The sequence below is a fragment of the Zea mays genome, chromosome 6 (assembly GCF_902167145.1).
Source record: "Zea mays cultivar B73 chromosome 6, Zm-B73-REFERENCE-NAM-5.0, whole genome shotgun sequence".
Lineage (NCBI taxonomy): Eukaryota > Viridiplantae > Streptophyta > Magnoliopsida > Poales > Poaceae > Zea > Zea mays.
This window is the reverse complement of record NC_050101.1, coordinates 37944562-37959698: the sequence shown is the minus strand read 5'-3', so window position 1 is coordinate 37959698 and position 15137 is coordinate 37944562. Positions and strand designations below refer to the sequence as shown.

At 42.1% G+C, this 15137-nt stretch overlaps 1 protein-coding gene across 1 annotated transcript; it reads left to right on the top strand.

Moving 5' to 3' along the window:
• The first annotated feature begins 11551 nt into the window (after positions 1-11551).
• On the top strand, positions 11552-14827 carry LOC103643804 (guanylyl cyclase 1). The gene is made up of 9 exons (XM_020539904.2): positions 11552-11714; positions 11799-12340; positions 12660-12777; positions 12852-12926; positions 13029-13117; positions 13621-13679; positions 14103-14175; positions 14480-14555; positions 14681-14827. The coding sequence occupies exons 2-9, from the start codon at positions 12192-12194 to the stop codon at positions 14741-14743; spliced, it is 702 nt and encodes a 233-aa protein (XP_020395493.1). The 5' UTR covers positions 11552-11714; positions 11799-12191; the 3' UTR covers positions 14744-14827.
• Positions 14828-15137: the final 310 nt, after the last annotated feature.

Sequence of the window (15137 nt, the reverse complement as noted above, 5' to 3'; positions counted from 1 at the left end):
AATTTACAAATATAAACAACTACAAGCCGGGTTAGCGTTAGAAATATAATTGAGTCCGCGAGAGAGGGTTGAAAACAAATCGCAAGCAAATAAGAAGTGTGACACGCGGATTTGTTTTACCGAGGTTCGGTTCTCGCAAACCTACTCCCCGTTGAGGAGGCCACAAAGGCCGGGTCTCTTTCAACCCTTTCCTCTCTCAAACGGTCCTTCAGACCGAGTGAGCTTTCTCTTCTCAATCACTTGGAACACAAAGTTCCTACAAGGATCACCACAAGATTGGTGTCTCTTGCCTCAATTACAAGTGAGTTTGATCGCAATGAAAGAATCAAGAAAGCATGATTGCAAAAGCCAAGCGACAAGAGCGACAAATAACACACGGATCACTTTCTCTCTCAAGTCACTAATCACTAATGATCTCTTTTCTCAATTGTGAAACTTGGAGAGATGGAGGCTTTGAATGTGTCTTGGAATGGATTGCTAGCTCTTGTATTGAATGTTGAAGGTTGGAATGCTTGGATCTCTTGAATGGAGGTGGTTGGGGTTGTATTTATAGCCACCAACCACTTCCTAGCCGTTGCTCCATTCTGCTGAGCGCGGACGGTCCGCGAGCCAGGTCCGGACGGTCCGCCCCTGTAGATCAACGGCTGAAAACGCAACGGTCAGCAGTAACGGCTATATCAACGGCTATATTGCATTTAATGCGTCGTCAGATGTCAGAAAAGTCCAGTCACGGACGGTCTGGTCATGCACCCCGGACGGTCCGCGAGGCCCCTAAAATTCATTTCTCCGAACCCGTCACCTTCGGGTTTTTCGGTTTCTTACCTACCGAACGGTCCGCGCCTGAGGCCGGACGGTCCGCGCGAGGGCTCGGACGGTCTTTGCTTTTCCTCCGGACAGTCCGTAGTGGAGACTTTTATTTCTGCATTGGTTCTGTCCGAAGGGTAACCTGGTGTCGCGGACGGTCCGCCGCAAGGGCCCGGACGGTCCGCGCTTGACCTGTTTTTCCAAAAAGCTTCTCCTGTCCGGAATAATCTACGGTATTCCGGACAGTCGATTTAGTATAGTTATAGATGAACCTTTGGCACCTGTAGAACATATAATCTAGAGCAAACTAGTTAGTCCAATTGTTTGTGTTGGGCGATTCAACCACCAAAATTAATTTGGGACTAGGTGTAAGCCTAATTCCCTTTCAATCTCCCCCTTTTTGGTGATTGATGCCAACACAAACCAAAGCAAATATAGAAGTGTATAATTGAACTAGTTTGCATAATGTAAGTGCAAAGGTTGCTTGGAATTGAGCCAATATAAATACTTACAAGATATGCATGAATTGTTTCTTTCTTATATAACTTTTTGGACCACGCTTGCACCACATGTTTTGTTTTTGCAAATTCTTTTGTAAATTCTTTTCAAAGTTCTTTTGCAAATAGTCAAAGGTAAATGAAAAAGATTTTGCAAAGCATTTTCAAGATTTGAAATTTTCTCCCCCTGTTTCAAATGCTTCTCCTTTGACTAAACAAAACTTCCCCTAAATGAGATCCTCCTCTTAGTGTTCAAGAGGGTTTTGATATATCATTTTTGAAATACTACTTTTCTCCTCCTTTTGAACACGATAGGAAACCAATTGATAATATTTTTGGAAAACACGAAGTTTTTGAAATTGGTGGTGGTGGTGCGGTCCTTTTGCTTTGGGCTCTTACTCTCTCCCCCTTTGGCATGAATCGCCAAAAACGGAATCATTAGATCCCTTGAATTACTTTCTTCCCCTTTGGTCATAAATAAAAGTGTTAAGATTATACCAAAGACGAAGTCCTTTTGCTCTCTCCCCCAAAGATGGAGAGTGACATGGAGCAACGGCGAAGGATGAGTTACGGAGTGGAAGCCTTTGTCTTCGCCGAAGACTCCAATTCCCTTTCAATATACCTATGACTTGGTTTGAAATAGACTTGAAAAACACATTAGTCATAGCATATAAAAGAGACATGATCAAAGGTATATAAATGAGCTATGTGTGCACTCTAGCAAAAGAAATTGCGCGAATCAAGAATATTGAGCTCATGCCTAAGTTTGTTAAAAGTTTGTTCATCAAGAGGCTTGGTAAAGATATCGGCTAATTGATCTTTAGTGTTAATGTAAGAAATCTCGATATCTCCCTTTTGTTGGTGATCCCTTAAAAAGTGATACCGAATGGCTATGTGTTTAGTGCGGCTATGCTCGACGGGATTATCCGTCATCTTGATTGCACTCTCATTATCACATAGCAAAGGGACTTTGGTTAATTTGTAACCGTAGTCCCGCAGGGTTTGCCTCATCCAAAGCAATTGCGCACAACAATGGCCTGCGGCAATGTGCTCGGCTTCGGCGGTGGAAAGAGCGACCGAATTTTGCTTCTTTGAAGCCCAAGACACCAAGGATCTTCCCAAGAACTGGCAAGTCCCCGATGTGCTCTTCCTATTGATTTTGCACCCCGCCCAATCGGCATCCGAATAACCAATCAAATCAAATGTGGATCCCCTAGGATACCAAAGCCCAAACTTAGGAGTATAAGCCAAATATCTCAAGATTCGTTTTACGGCCGTAAGGTGAGCTTCCTTAGGGTCGGCTTGGAATCTTGCACACATGCATACGGAAAGCATAATATCCGGTCGAGATGCACATAAATAGAGTAAAGAACCTATCATTGACCGGTATACCTTTTGATCCACGGACTTACCTCCCGTGTCGAGGTCGAGATGCCCATTAGTTCCCATGGGTGTCTTGATGGGCTTGGCATCCTTCATCCCAAACTTGTTTAGAATGTCTTGAGTATACTTCGTTTGGCTAATGAAGGTGCCCTCTTGGAGTTGCTTCACTTGAAATCCCAAGAAGTACTTCAACTCCCCCATCATAGACATCTCGAACTTCTGTGTCATGATCCTACTAAACTCTTCACAAGTAGATTCGTTAGTAGACCCAAATATAATATCATCAACATAAATTTGGCATACAAACAAATCATTCTCAAGTGTTTTAGTAAAGAGTGTAGGGTCGGCCTTTCCGACTTTGAAGCCATTAGCAATAAGAAAATCTCTAAGGCATTCATACCACGCTCTTGGGGCTTGCTTGAGCCCATAAAGCGCCTTAGAGAGCTTATAGACATGGTTAGGGTACTCACTGTCTTCAAAGCCGGGAGGTTGCTCAACATAGACCTCTTCCTTGATTGGTCCATTGAGGAAGGCACTTTTCACGTCCATTTGATAAAGCTTAAAGCCATGGTAAGTAGCATAGGCCAATAATATACGAATTGACTCAAGCCTAGCTACGGGTGCATAGGTTTCACCGAAATCCAAACCTTCGACTTGAGAGTATCCTTTGGCCACAAGTCGAGCTTTGTTCCTTGTCACCACACCATGCTCATCTTGCTTGTTGCGGAAGACCCATTTGGTTCCTACAACATTTTGATTAGGACGTGGAACTAAATGCCATACCTCATTCCTAGTGAAGTTGTTGAGTTCCTCTTGCATCGCCACCACCCAATCCGAATCTTGGAGTGCTTCCTCTACCCTGTGTGGCTCAATAGAGGAAACAAAAGAGTAATGCTCACAAAAATGTGCAACACGAGATCTAGTAGTTACCCCCTTATGAATGTCGCCGAGGATGGTGTCGACGGGGTGATCTCGTTGGATTGCTTGGTGGACTCTTGGATGTGGCGGCCTTTGTTCCTCATCCTCCTTGTCTTCCTCATTTGCATCTCCCCCTTGATCATTGCCATCGTCTTGAGGTGGCTCATTTGCTTGATCTTCTACTTCATCAACTTGAGCCTCATCCTCATTTTGAGTTGGTGGAGATGCTTGCGTGGAGGAGGACGGTTGATCTTGTGCATTTGGAGGCTCTTCGGATTCCTTAGGACACACATCCCCAATGGACATGTTCCTTAGCGTGATGCACGGAGCCTCTTCAATACCTATCTCATCAAGATCAACTTGCTCTACTTGAGAGCCGTTAGTCTCATCAAACACAACGTCACAAGAAACTTCAACTAGTCCCGAGGACTTGTTAAAGACTCTATATGCCCTTGTGTTTGAATCATATCCTAGTAAAAAGCCTTCTACAGTCTTAGGAGCAAATTTAGATTTTCTACCTCTTTTAACAAGTATAAAGCATTTGCTACCAAAGACTCTAAAATAGGAAATGTTGGGCTTTTTACCGGTTAGGAGTTCATATGATGTCTTCTTGAGGATTCGGTGAAGATATAACCGGTTGATGGCGTAGCAAGCGGTGTTGACCGCCTCGGCCCAAAACCGATCCGAAGTCCTGTACTCATCAAGCATGGTTCTTGCCGTGTCCAATAGAGTTCGATTCTTCCTCTCCACTACACCATTTTGTTGTGGAGTGTAGGGAGAAGAGAACTCATGCTTGATGCCTTCCTCCTCAAGGAAGCCTTCGATTTGAGAGTTCTTGAACTCCGTCCCGTTGTCGCTTCTTATTTTCTTGATCCTTAGGCCGAACTCATTTTGAGCCCGTCTCAAGAATCCTTTTAAGGTCTCTTGGGTTTGAGATTTTTCCTGCAAAAAGAATACCCAAGTGAAGCGAGAATAATCATCCACTATTACAAGACAATACTTACTCCTGCCGATACTTATGTAAGCAATCGGGCCGAAAAGATCCATGTGGAGTAGCTCAAGCGGCCTATCGGTCGTCATAATGTTCTTGTGTGGATGATGGGCTCCAACTTGCTTTCCTGCCTGGCATGCACTACAAATCCTGTCTTTCTCAAAATGAACATTTGTTAGTCCTAAAATGTGTTCTCCCTTTAGAAGCTTGTGAAGATTCTTCATCCCAACATGGGCTAGTCGGCGGTGCCAGAGCCAACCCATGTTAGTCTTAGCAATTAAGCATGTGTCGAGTTCAGCTCTATCAAAATCTACTAAGTATAGCTGACCCTCTAACACACCCTTAAATGCTATTGAATCATCACTTCTTCTAAAGACAGTGACACCTATATCAGTGAATAGACAGTTGTAGCCCATTTTGCATAATTGAGATACAGAAAGCAAATTGTAATCTAAAGAATCTACAAGAAAAACATTGGAAATAGAATGGTCAGGAGATATAGCAATTTTACCAAGACCTTTGACCAAACCTTGATTTCCATCCCCGAAAGTGATTGCTCGTTGGGGATCTTGGTTTTTCTCATAGGAGGAGAACATTTTCTTCTCCCCTGTCATGTGGTTTGTGCACCCGCTGTCGATGATCCAACTTGAGCCCCCGGATGCATAAACCTACAAAACAAGTTTAGTTCTTGACTTTAGGTACCCAAATGGTTTTGGGTCCTTTGGCATTAGACACAAGAACTTTGGGTACCCAAACACAAGTCTTTGACCCCTTGTGCTTGCCCCCAACATATTTGGCAACTACTTTGCCGGATTTGTTAGTCAACACATAAGATGCATCAAAGGTCTTAAATGAAATGCTATATTCATTTGATGCATTAGGAATTTTCTTCTTAGGCAACTTAGCACGGGTTGGTTGCCTAGAGCTAGATGTCTCACCCTTATACATAAAAGCATGGTTAGGGCCAGAGTGAGACTTCCTAGAGTGAATTCTCCTAATTTTGTCCTCGGGATAACCGGCAGGGTATAAAATGTAACCCTCGTTATCCTGAGGCATGGGAGCCTTGCCCTTAACAAAATTGGACAATCTTTTAGGAGGGGCACTAAGTTTGACATTGTCTCCCCTTTGGAAGCCAATGCCATCCTTAATGCCCGGGCGTCTCCCATTATAGAGCATACTTCTAGCAAATTTAAACTTTTCATTTTCTAAGTTATGCTCGGCAATTTTAGCATCTAATATTGCTATATGATCATTTTGTTGTTTAATTAAAGCCATATGATCATGAACAACATTGATATCAACATCTCTACATCTAGTACAAATAGTGACATGCTCAATGGTAGATGAGGCTGGTTTGCAAGAATTAAGTTCAACAATCTTAACATGTAGAATATCATTTTTATCTCTAAGATCGGAAATTGTAGCTTTGCAAACATCAAAATCTTTACCCTTATCAATCAAATTTTCATTTTCTAATCTAAGACTAGCAAGAGAAATGTTCAATTCTTCAATCCTAGCAAGCAAATCATCATTATTATCTCTAGGGTTGGGAATTGAAACATTGCAAACATGAGTATCAACCTTAGCTAACAAATTAGTATTTTCATTTCTAAGGTTGTCAATCATCTCACGGCAAGTGCTTAGCTCACTAGATAGTTTTTGACATTTTTCTACTTCTAGAGCATAAGCATTTTTAACCTTAACATGTTTCTTGTTTTCTTTAATTAGAAAATCCTCTTGGGAATCCAAAAGGTCATCCTTTTCATGAATAGCACTAATCAATTTATTTAATTTTTCTTTTTGCTCCATGTTAAGATTGGCAAAGAGAATACGCAAATTATCCTCCTCATCACTAGCATTATCATCACTAGAAGACTCATATTTAGTGGAGGAGTTAGATTTAACCTTCTTCCGTTTGCCGTCCTTTGCCATGAGGCACTTGTGGCCGACGTTGGGGAAGAGGAGTCCCTTGGTGACGGCGATGTTGGCAGCGTCCTCGTCGGAGGAGGAGTCGCTTGAGCTTTCGTCGGAGTCCCACTCCCGACAAACATGGGCATCACCGCCCTTCTTCTTGTAGTACCTCTTCTTCTCCTTTCTTCTTCCCTTCTTATCGTTGCCCCTGTCACTATCACTTGATAATGGACATTTAGCTATAAAGTGACCGGGCTTACCACACTTGTAGCAAACCTTTTTGGAGCGGGACTTGTAGTCTTTCCCTCTCCTTTGCTTGAGGATTTGGCGGAAGCTCTTGATGACAAGCGCCATTTCCTCATTGTCGAGCTTGGAGGCGTCTATTGGTTGTCTACTCGGTGTAGACTCCTCCTTCTCCTCCATCGCCTTAAATGCCACCGGTTGTGCTTCGGACATGGAGGGTTCGTCAAGCTCGTTGATCTTCTTGGAGCCTTTGATCATGCATTCAAAGCTCACAAAATTCCCGATAACTTCCTCGGGGGTCATTTGAGTATATCTAGGATTACCACGAATTAATTGAACTTGAGTGGGGTTAAGAAAAATGAGTGATCTAAGAATAACCTTAACCACCTCGTGGTCATCCCACTTCTTGCTCCCGAGGTTGCGCACTTGGTTCACCAAAGTCTTGAGCCGGTTGTACATGTCTTGTGGCTCCTCCCCTTGACGAAGACGGAAGCGACCGAGCTCCCCCTCGATTGTTTCCCGCTTGGTAATCTTGGTGAGTTCATCACCTTCGTGCGCGGTCTTGAGTAGGTCCCAAATTTCTTTTGCATTCTTCAACCCTTGCACCTTGTTGTACTCCTCCTTGCTTAGAGAGGCGAGGAGTATGGTTGTAGCTTGAGAGTTGAAGTGCTCGATTTGGGCCACTTCGTCCTCATCATAATCTTCATCCCCTACGGATGGTACCTGTGCTCCAAACTCAACAACATTCCATATACTTTTGTGGAGTGAGGTTAGATGAAATTTCATTAAATCACTCCACCTAGCATAATCTTCACCGTCAAAGGTTGGCGGTTTGCCTAATGGAACGGAAAGTAATGGAGTATGTCTAGATGTACGAGGATAGTGTAAGGGAATCTTACTAAACTTCTTACGCTCTTGGCGTTTAGAAGTTACGGAGGGCGCATCGGAGCCGGAGGTCGATGTTGATGAAGTGTCGGTCTCGTAGTAGACCACTTTCCTCATCCTCTTGTGCTTGTCCCCACTCCGATGCGGCTTGTGAGAGGAAGATTTCTCCTTCTTCTCTTTGTGATGAGAAGAAGGTTTCTTCTCCTTCCCTTTGATGGAGGAGCTCTTCTTCTTCTCCTTCCTCTTGGTGCGGGACTCTTCCGATGAAGTGCTCCCTTGGCTTGTAGTGGGCTTGTCGCCGGTCTCCATCTCCTTCTTGGCGTGATCTCCCGACATCACTTCGAGCGGTTAGGCTCTAATGAAGCACCGGGCTCTGATACCAATTGATAGTCGCCTAGAGGGGGGTGAATAGGGCGAAACTGAAATTTACAAATATAAACAACTACAAGCCGGGTTAGCGTTAGAAATATAATTGAGTCCACGAGAGAGGGTTGAAAACAAATCACAAGCAAATAAGAAGTGTGACACGCGGATTTGTTTTACCGAGGTTCGGTTCTCGCAAACCTACTCCCCGTTGAGGAGGCCACAAAGGCCGGGTCTCTTTCAACCCTTTCCTCTCTCAAACGGTCCCTCAGACCGAGTGAGCTTTCTCTTCTCAATCACTTGGAACACAAAGTTCCTACAAGGATCACCACAAGATTGGTGTCTCTTGCCTCAATTACAAGTGAGTTTGATCGCAATGAAAGAATCAAGAAAGCACAATTGCAAAAGCCAAGCGACAAGAGCGACAAATAACACACGGATCACTTTCTCTCTCAAGTCACTAATCACTAATGATCTCTTTTCTCAATTGTGAAACTTGGAGAGATGGAGGCTTTGAATGTGTCTTGGAATGGATTGCTAGCTCTTGTATTGAATGTTGAAGGTTGGAATGCTTGGATCTCTTGAATGGAGGTGGTTGGGGTTGTATTTATAGCCACCAACCACTTCCTAGCCGTTGCTCCATTCTGCTGAGCGCGGACGGTCCGCGAGCCAGGTCCGGACGGTCCGCCCCTGTAGATCAACGGCTGAAAACGCAACGGTCAGCAGTAACGGCTATATCAACGGCTATATTGCATTTAATGCGTCGTCAGATGTCAGAAAAGTCCAGTCACGGACGGTCCGGTCGTGCACCCCGGACAGTCCGCGAGGCCCCTAAAATTCATTTCTCCGAACCCGTCACCTTCGGGTTTTTCGGTTTCTTACCTACCGGACGGTCCGCGCCTGAGGCCGGACGATCCGCGCGAGGGCTCGGACGGTCTTTGCTTTTCCTCCGGACAGTCCGTAGTGGAGACTTTTATTTCTGCATTGGTTCTGTCCGAAGGGTAACCTGGTGTCGCGGACGGTCCGCCGCAAGGGCCCGGACGGTCCGCGCTTGACCTGTTTTTCCAAAAAGCTTCTCCTGTCCGGAATAATCTACGGTATTCCGGACAGTCGATTTAGTATAGTTATAGATGAACCTTTGGCACCTGTAGAACATATAATCTAGAGCAAACTAGTTAGTCCAATTGTTTGTGTTGGGCGATTCAACCACCAAAATTAATTTGGGACTAGGTGTAAGCCTAATTCCCTTTCACTATCCAAACGTCACCTAAATCGATATAGCCCATGTCCCAGTTCTGAGAAGGAAGAATGTAACAGTAACTGCTCGTCAATGAATGGTATGCAAGTATCAGATAAGATATCTGTTGATGAAACGAATAAGGGAGCTGATGTAAGCAAGTTAATGTCAGAGGATGCTTTCTTTCGCTTGAAGAGTTTGGGAGCTGGTCTTCATGAAAAGGTGGTTTGATTATGACATTCACTCCCTTAGAATTTTTTTTAATATGGTTAGAAGTACACTTCTTATTGGCTTGTAAATTCTCTCTAACAATGCCCGTACAATATTTCTCTTCTACTACTATTAATATCTAGAACAATAGGGGCTGCCCATACTGTAGTGCTTTAAAAAGAACCAATTTCAGAGTTATTTTAGAATTTCGAAAACCATTTCATTATTATGAAAGCAAGTTATTTTAGAACATTCAAACACAATCAATGATTTTTTCTGACATAAAAAGTTCATTCATGTTTTGGTGAGTTTTTTTAATGCAAATTAACTTTGGATCAAGATAGCAACTTAGCAAGCAATTTATTCTACAACTTTTTTCTCTCTTTTATTTGAACTCTGAAGTCTTGTGTTAAAGTCTGTGATGTGGGAATAGAAGAGCTCACCAAGAACATGTTGGTTAACCTTTATTATGTAGTTTCCTCAGTTTATTATTTCTTGATCCCAGTCCCTCGAAGAGCTCACAAAGATGGCCCATAATTTCTATGATGAGACTGCACTCCCAAAGCTGGTAAGCCTTGTTTTAGCTATTTTGTTAATTTTCTTTAAAATTTTGAGTCACTTATAGCAACATTCGCTACTTTAGCTATCTTGTCCTGATTTGTTCTTTAATTACCCTATAAAAAACTCTTGTTATGGTACATGATGTTGAGTTAGTTCACTTAATAGTATCAGAGTAGTCATTCGTCAAGCATACACGATTTGCCATGATTCTTAATCCAACCATTTCATCCCATGGTTGAGTGTTCACTCATGCTTTTGATAGGTTGCGGGATCGTCTTGTGAAAATTGTGACGGATTACCGGACAGAAACTTCATTGTGAAATGGATGCAACGATATACTTAAGGTTTACTTTCTTTCGTATACTGTGCTGCTCCATGCCTCAACCATCTCGAATTTTGGACATTTTCATCCGAAACTTGCTTTCTTCTTCTTGTTTTATATCTGCATATATAAAATATTGTAGCATGTTAACAATGTTAACTTTACACTAATCAAATTTCTATTCTTACTGATCATTTAACTTCCTCTGGGCTTAACAGGCTCAGGGTTCTTTGGATCGTCGAGGCGTTTTTTCATTGGACACACATTCACCATCAGTCTGCCTTTTGATTCAATTGGAAAAGGCTGCTACTGAAGAAGGGGGAGTAACACCTTCTGTTTATTCTCATAAAGAGCCTGTAAGTTAAAAAGCGTTATTCATTATAATATTAGTGTTGTGCTGCCTACATCGATTGCGTGTTCTCATATTATTCCTGCACCCATTCTTTGTCAGGTGCACTTAGCTGAGAAAGAGAAGCAAAAGTTGCAAGTATGGACTCGAATTATGCCTTGTAAAGAGTCATTTGCATGGGCCATGATTCCTCTGTTTGAAGGTAACCATGCGGGTGGTCTTAGTGATGCTGCTTATCCTAGCAGTCCTTTAGCAACAAGTTTACCAGGATCAACTTCTCAAGATAGTATTGTGGACCCTATTTTAAAGCTTACTTTAGATGGAAAAGTGAACCATTACTCGAGTGGAAGCTCAGTTATTGTAGAGATATCAAACCTAAACTAAGTGAAGGAAAGCTATATAGTGGACTCCCTCCAAGTAAGAAGGATCAGTGCAGCACATGCAGTTAATATTTGTAATTTGTTATGCTAAATAGTTATAACTTTTGTCTCCTATAGGATCCAAAACGGAAAGTACATAAACCAGTGAAAGGTGTATTGAGATTAGAAGTGGAAAAACTTCATGGTGGCCACAATGATGTGGATAACACTTCTGAAGGCGGAAGCATGGCCAATGATTTGAATGATGCTGGCGACATCAATAATGGCAGAAGCAACAGAAGTAGCTTTGATGGGATTCACAGTTTTGTGAATTCTATTGCTATTGCCTAGAAAGATGCTCATCACAATGGAATCATTTCTAATGCTAAGAATGGTGACAATGTAAGTGGCTGGGTACTGGTCATATAGGACAACACTTTTCTGTTTATTTGTGATACATTCTTGTGTTATTCATGTTGTTCTGCTTAGAGGAGATGCACTTTCTTATTGCAGTTTGAAGCTTTTGACTTTCGGATGCTGACCCGAAGTGAGTCGTTTTCACAACTTTTTCATTGCCTCTATGTGTACTCGTTGACTGTTAGCTTGAGCCGCAAAAGAAACCTGTTTGTTAGAGTGGAACTGAGAAAGGACGATTCCGACATCCGAAAGCCTCCATTAGAGGTTTTCCTGCTGAATTATTTGTCCTAATGTTGAATGTTGGTGTCTATTCAAACATCCTTATCCATTAGAGACGTGGGCTTCCAGGCTGTTCATCCTAGGGAGCGGAATATGATGCTACAGAAGTGGGGCCATACACAGATTGCTGTTGGAACAAGAATGGCTTCCTACCATGATGAAGTTAAAATCAGCCTACCTGCTCTTTTGACACCCCAACATCATCTTGTGTTCACATTTTTCCATGTAGATCTTCAAATGAAACTTGAAGCACCGAAACCAGTATGCATCATGTTGCTTATTAGTATGGATTATGCTTAGTTGTTTAGTTTTCCTACCATGATGAAGATAAGGTATGTATTTTTTCCTTCATACAAGAAAGAAAAGGATATTTGTAAATCCGGCCTTAGTGTAACATCCATTTGGAGACTAGGATGAGGTAAATAGTTAAATCTGTTTGCTTGACAAAATTTGGCTCCTGTCATGGACTTCTCGTGCTGGCAGGTTCCGCATGTGCAGCAGGCCTTCACCTGGGACTGCGGTCTCGCTTGCGTGCTCATGGTGCTCAGGACGCTAGGGATTGATTGCTGCGACGGCATTGCCGATCTCGAGAGGCTCTGCCACACCACGAGGTTCTCTCTAGGACTGGAACTTCACAATTTTAAGTACAATTAGCTGTATAGCAGAACTAAAGAAATGATCGTCACCTTGATTTTGTGGCCCTAAGCATGGCACATCCAGAAAGTAGAAGGAACAAAAAAAGGAAAGTAGTAGTACAGAGCTAAATGACTGTTGTTCAATGATCATAAGAGAATATTTGGTCAGAGTAGTCATAAGTTCAGAAAAATGCAATAGTTGCTTCATCCAAAACAAATGCAGGTATACTTAAAGAACGCAGGTTCCATTTTTTTTGTTTGGAAAACTAATGCCCTTTAACACTTCTGTTTGCAGCATTTGGACGGTTGACTTAGCATATCTGTTAAACAAGTTTTCAGTCAGCTTTTCTTTCTGTACCGTGACCCTTCGAGCAAATCCACAATATTCTGCTGAATCCTTTTATAGGTTACTTGTTCTGACAAACTTCTACTGCACAAGGCTTCTGAAGTTCTCATCAATAATGTTCTAAAAATGGTCATTACATAGGAGCAATTGCAAGAAGACATCGATCGAGTGGACGAGCTATTTGGGAAGGCGCTCGATGTTGGAATTAGTATTCAAGTATGCTCACAACAGATAGCAACATGAAAATTCTGCATTACATGTACTTCACCTATTGGTTTTCGAAGCTAACTTTTCCTCCCTATTTATGGCTTCTCACAGTGCAGGTCCATCACCGCATACGACATTGCTTTTCTACTATTATCCGGGCACTGCATTGCTATTGCTTTAGTGGACAAATCGAAGCTAAAGTGAGTGCTTTCATGTTGCTGTTACTAGAGTGATATCTAGCTACTTTTGATTCACTCTTTCTCCATGAACTGAAAATTTCATAGAAACAAAGTTGAATTTGGTTTTAAATTTGGTGACTGTTAGCTTATCGTTATTTCAACTTTCAAGTGTGTTGTGTACTTGTGTGACAGAAGCAATGGTAGTTGAAAAGCTCAACTATATACTGGTTGCTCTGCTCCTAGCTTTTCAAGAGTGTCATCTCTGTTGAAGCAGCAGTGGAGATAGTATATGAGAACAGTCTGCAGTTAAAATTTACTTTGGGTGACTTTTTTTTTGTTTCATATGACATACATCTGTCCATGCATCCATGTGTGCATGTACTACAAATAAACAACCTATTATTTAGGTTACTTAGGTGCAAAATCATTTGGTTTTCAACTGAAAACAAGTGGTCCTATATTGTTGTGGTTATGAAAGTTGAGGTACCGACAGAACATAATGATAACCGTAATCTTGAATGCAGTTTGCCTTGCATGAGTGATTATGATGTACAACAACACAACGATGAGCCTGACTACATGGGTAAGTCGCATTGTGCAATTTCCATGTTCTTGTGAGGCGATTGATACGCGTTTCGGTGGTTTTTCATTATTTTCTTATCTTATATTACAAGCAGCATGGATGTTCCATCCCATCGTATTGTAGCACTGCAGAATTATTGATGACCAACAAGCGGCTTCAGTAGTTTAATTCTGGATAACACACATTTATGTAGCAAAAGAAGCTAGCATAGTTTTTTTTTGCAATGGTAGCTAAATAACTAATGAACATGTGTACAGTACAGTTCACATGCCACGTCTTATTTTTCTTGTCTGGTAAAAATACGGAGTTCAAATCTCCATGTTTTCCTTTTTCCCACATATAAACAACTATATATATGACAAAACACATTGCAAACGCAAACCTTTACCACTAAAGTGTTGTGATTGTATTCCCCCTTTGCAGGACACTATGTCGTAATATTTGGGTATGATGCTGATGATTGTGAATTTGAGATAAGATATCCTGCCAGTGCCAGGTAAACAACAGTCACTTTGTCTGTATTTTTTCACCATGACGTACAACCGAGTGCTTTCATTTGAGTTTGGATAGTACTTCTCCCCTTCTGCTAATTGCATAGCTTACATGCCAATGAATCAATGACCAATTAAACAGTAATGTTAAATTATGGAATTCCAATTTCTGATTTGAGGCAATGCCTCATGGCACCACCCATCTGTACCAGGATTCCTGTTCATATTACTTGGTCGTGGGCAACAACAGAAAAATCTGAATCAGAAACATAAAGGCTGTTTTTTTGTTTTTTGTTTTTACTATACCAGGAAACGCGAACGGGTGACAATGAAGAGCTTGGACGAGGCCCAGAAATCCTTTGGGAAAGACGAGGACATTCTCTTGGTAGGATTTGCGCTACGATTTGCTGCTTACATTTTAGCCGCATCATGCTATGTGGTTTTAAGACTTGTAGTGCTGTCCAAACCAGTGGTGGTGCACTGGCGTTTCATACAAATCTTCTCTTGTAGGTCTCTCTAACAGGAAAGAGTGGGATGAAGCTGTCGCGTAAGCTACTTGCCTGCTCCATGTAGATAAATAAATAGGTCACTAGCAACCTTGTGAATACGTTGTACATGTCCCTCCATGTAGATAAATAAATAGGTCACTAGCAACCTTGTGAATACGTTGTACATGTCCCTGTAGTAGTTATGACTGTCGAGTGCCAGTCCTGTACGTAGCTGAGAACATTCTCGCAGTTACAGCTGATAGCAGCAGTGTGGTAGTGAGCTTAGTAAGCATCCTGTATGTTGGCCCATGCCGTTCGCCAAACCATGGTCGTGCAAAGGGGTTCAGCGGCAGCAAAAGGCTCTGCTGACCTTGTAAACGAGCAAGTGTTATGTACGATTGTTAACTAAACGTGTACAGAGATCTTCGGAAATAAAATTAAAATCATGCTCCTCTCTGCAACTGTGCTCCGTCCGCCTG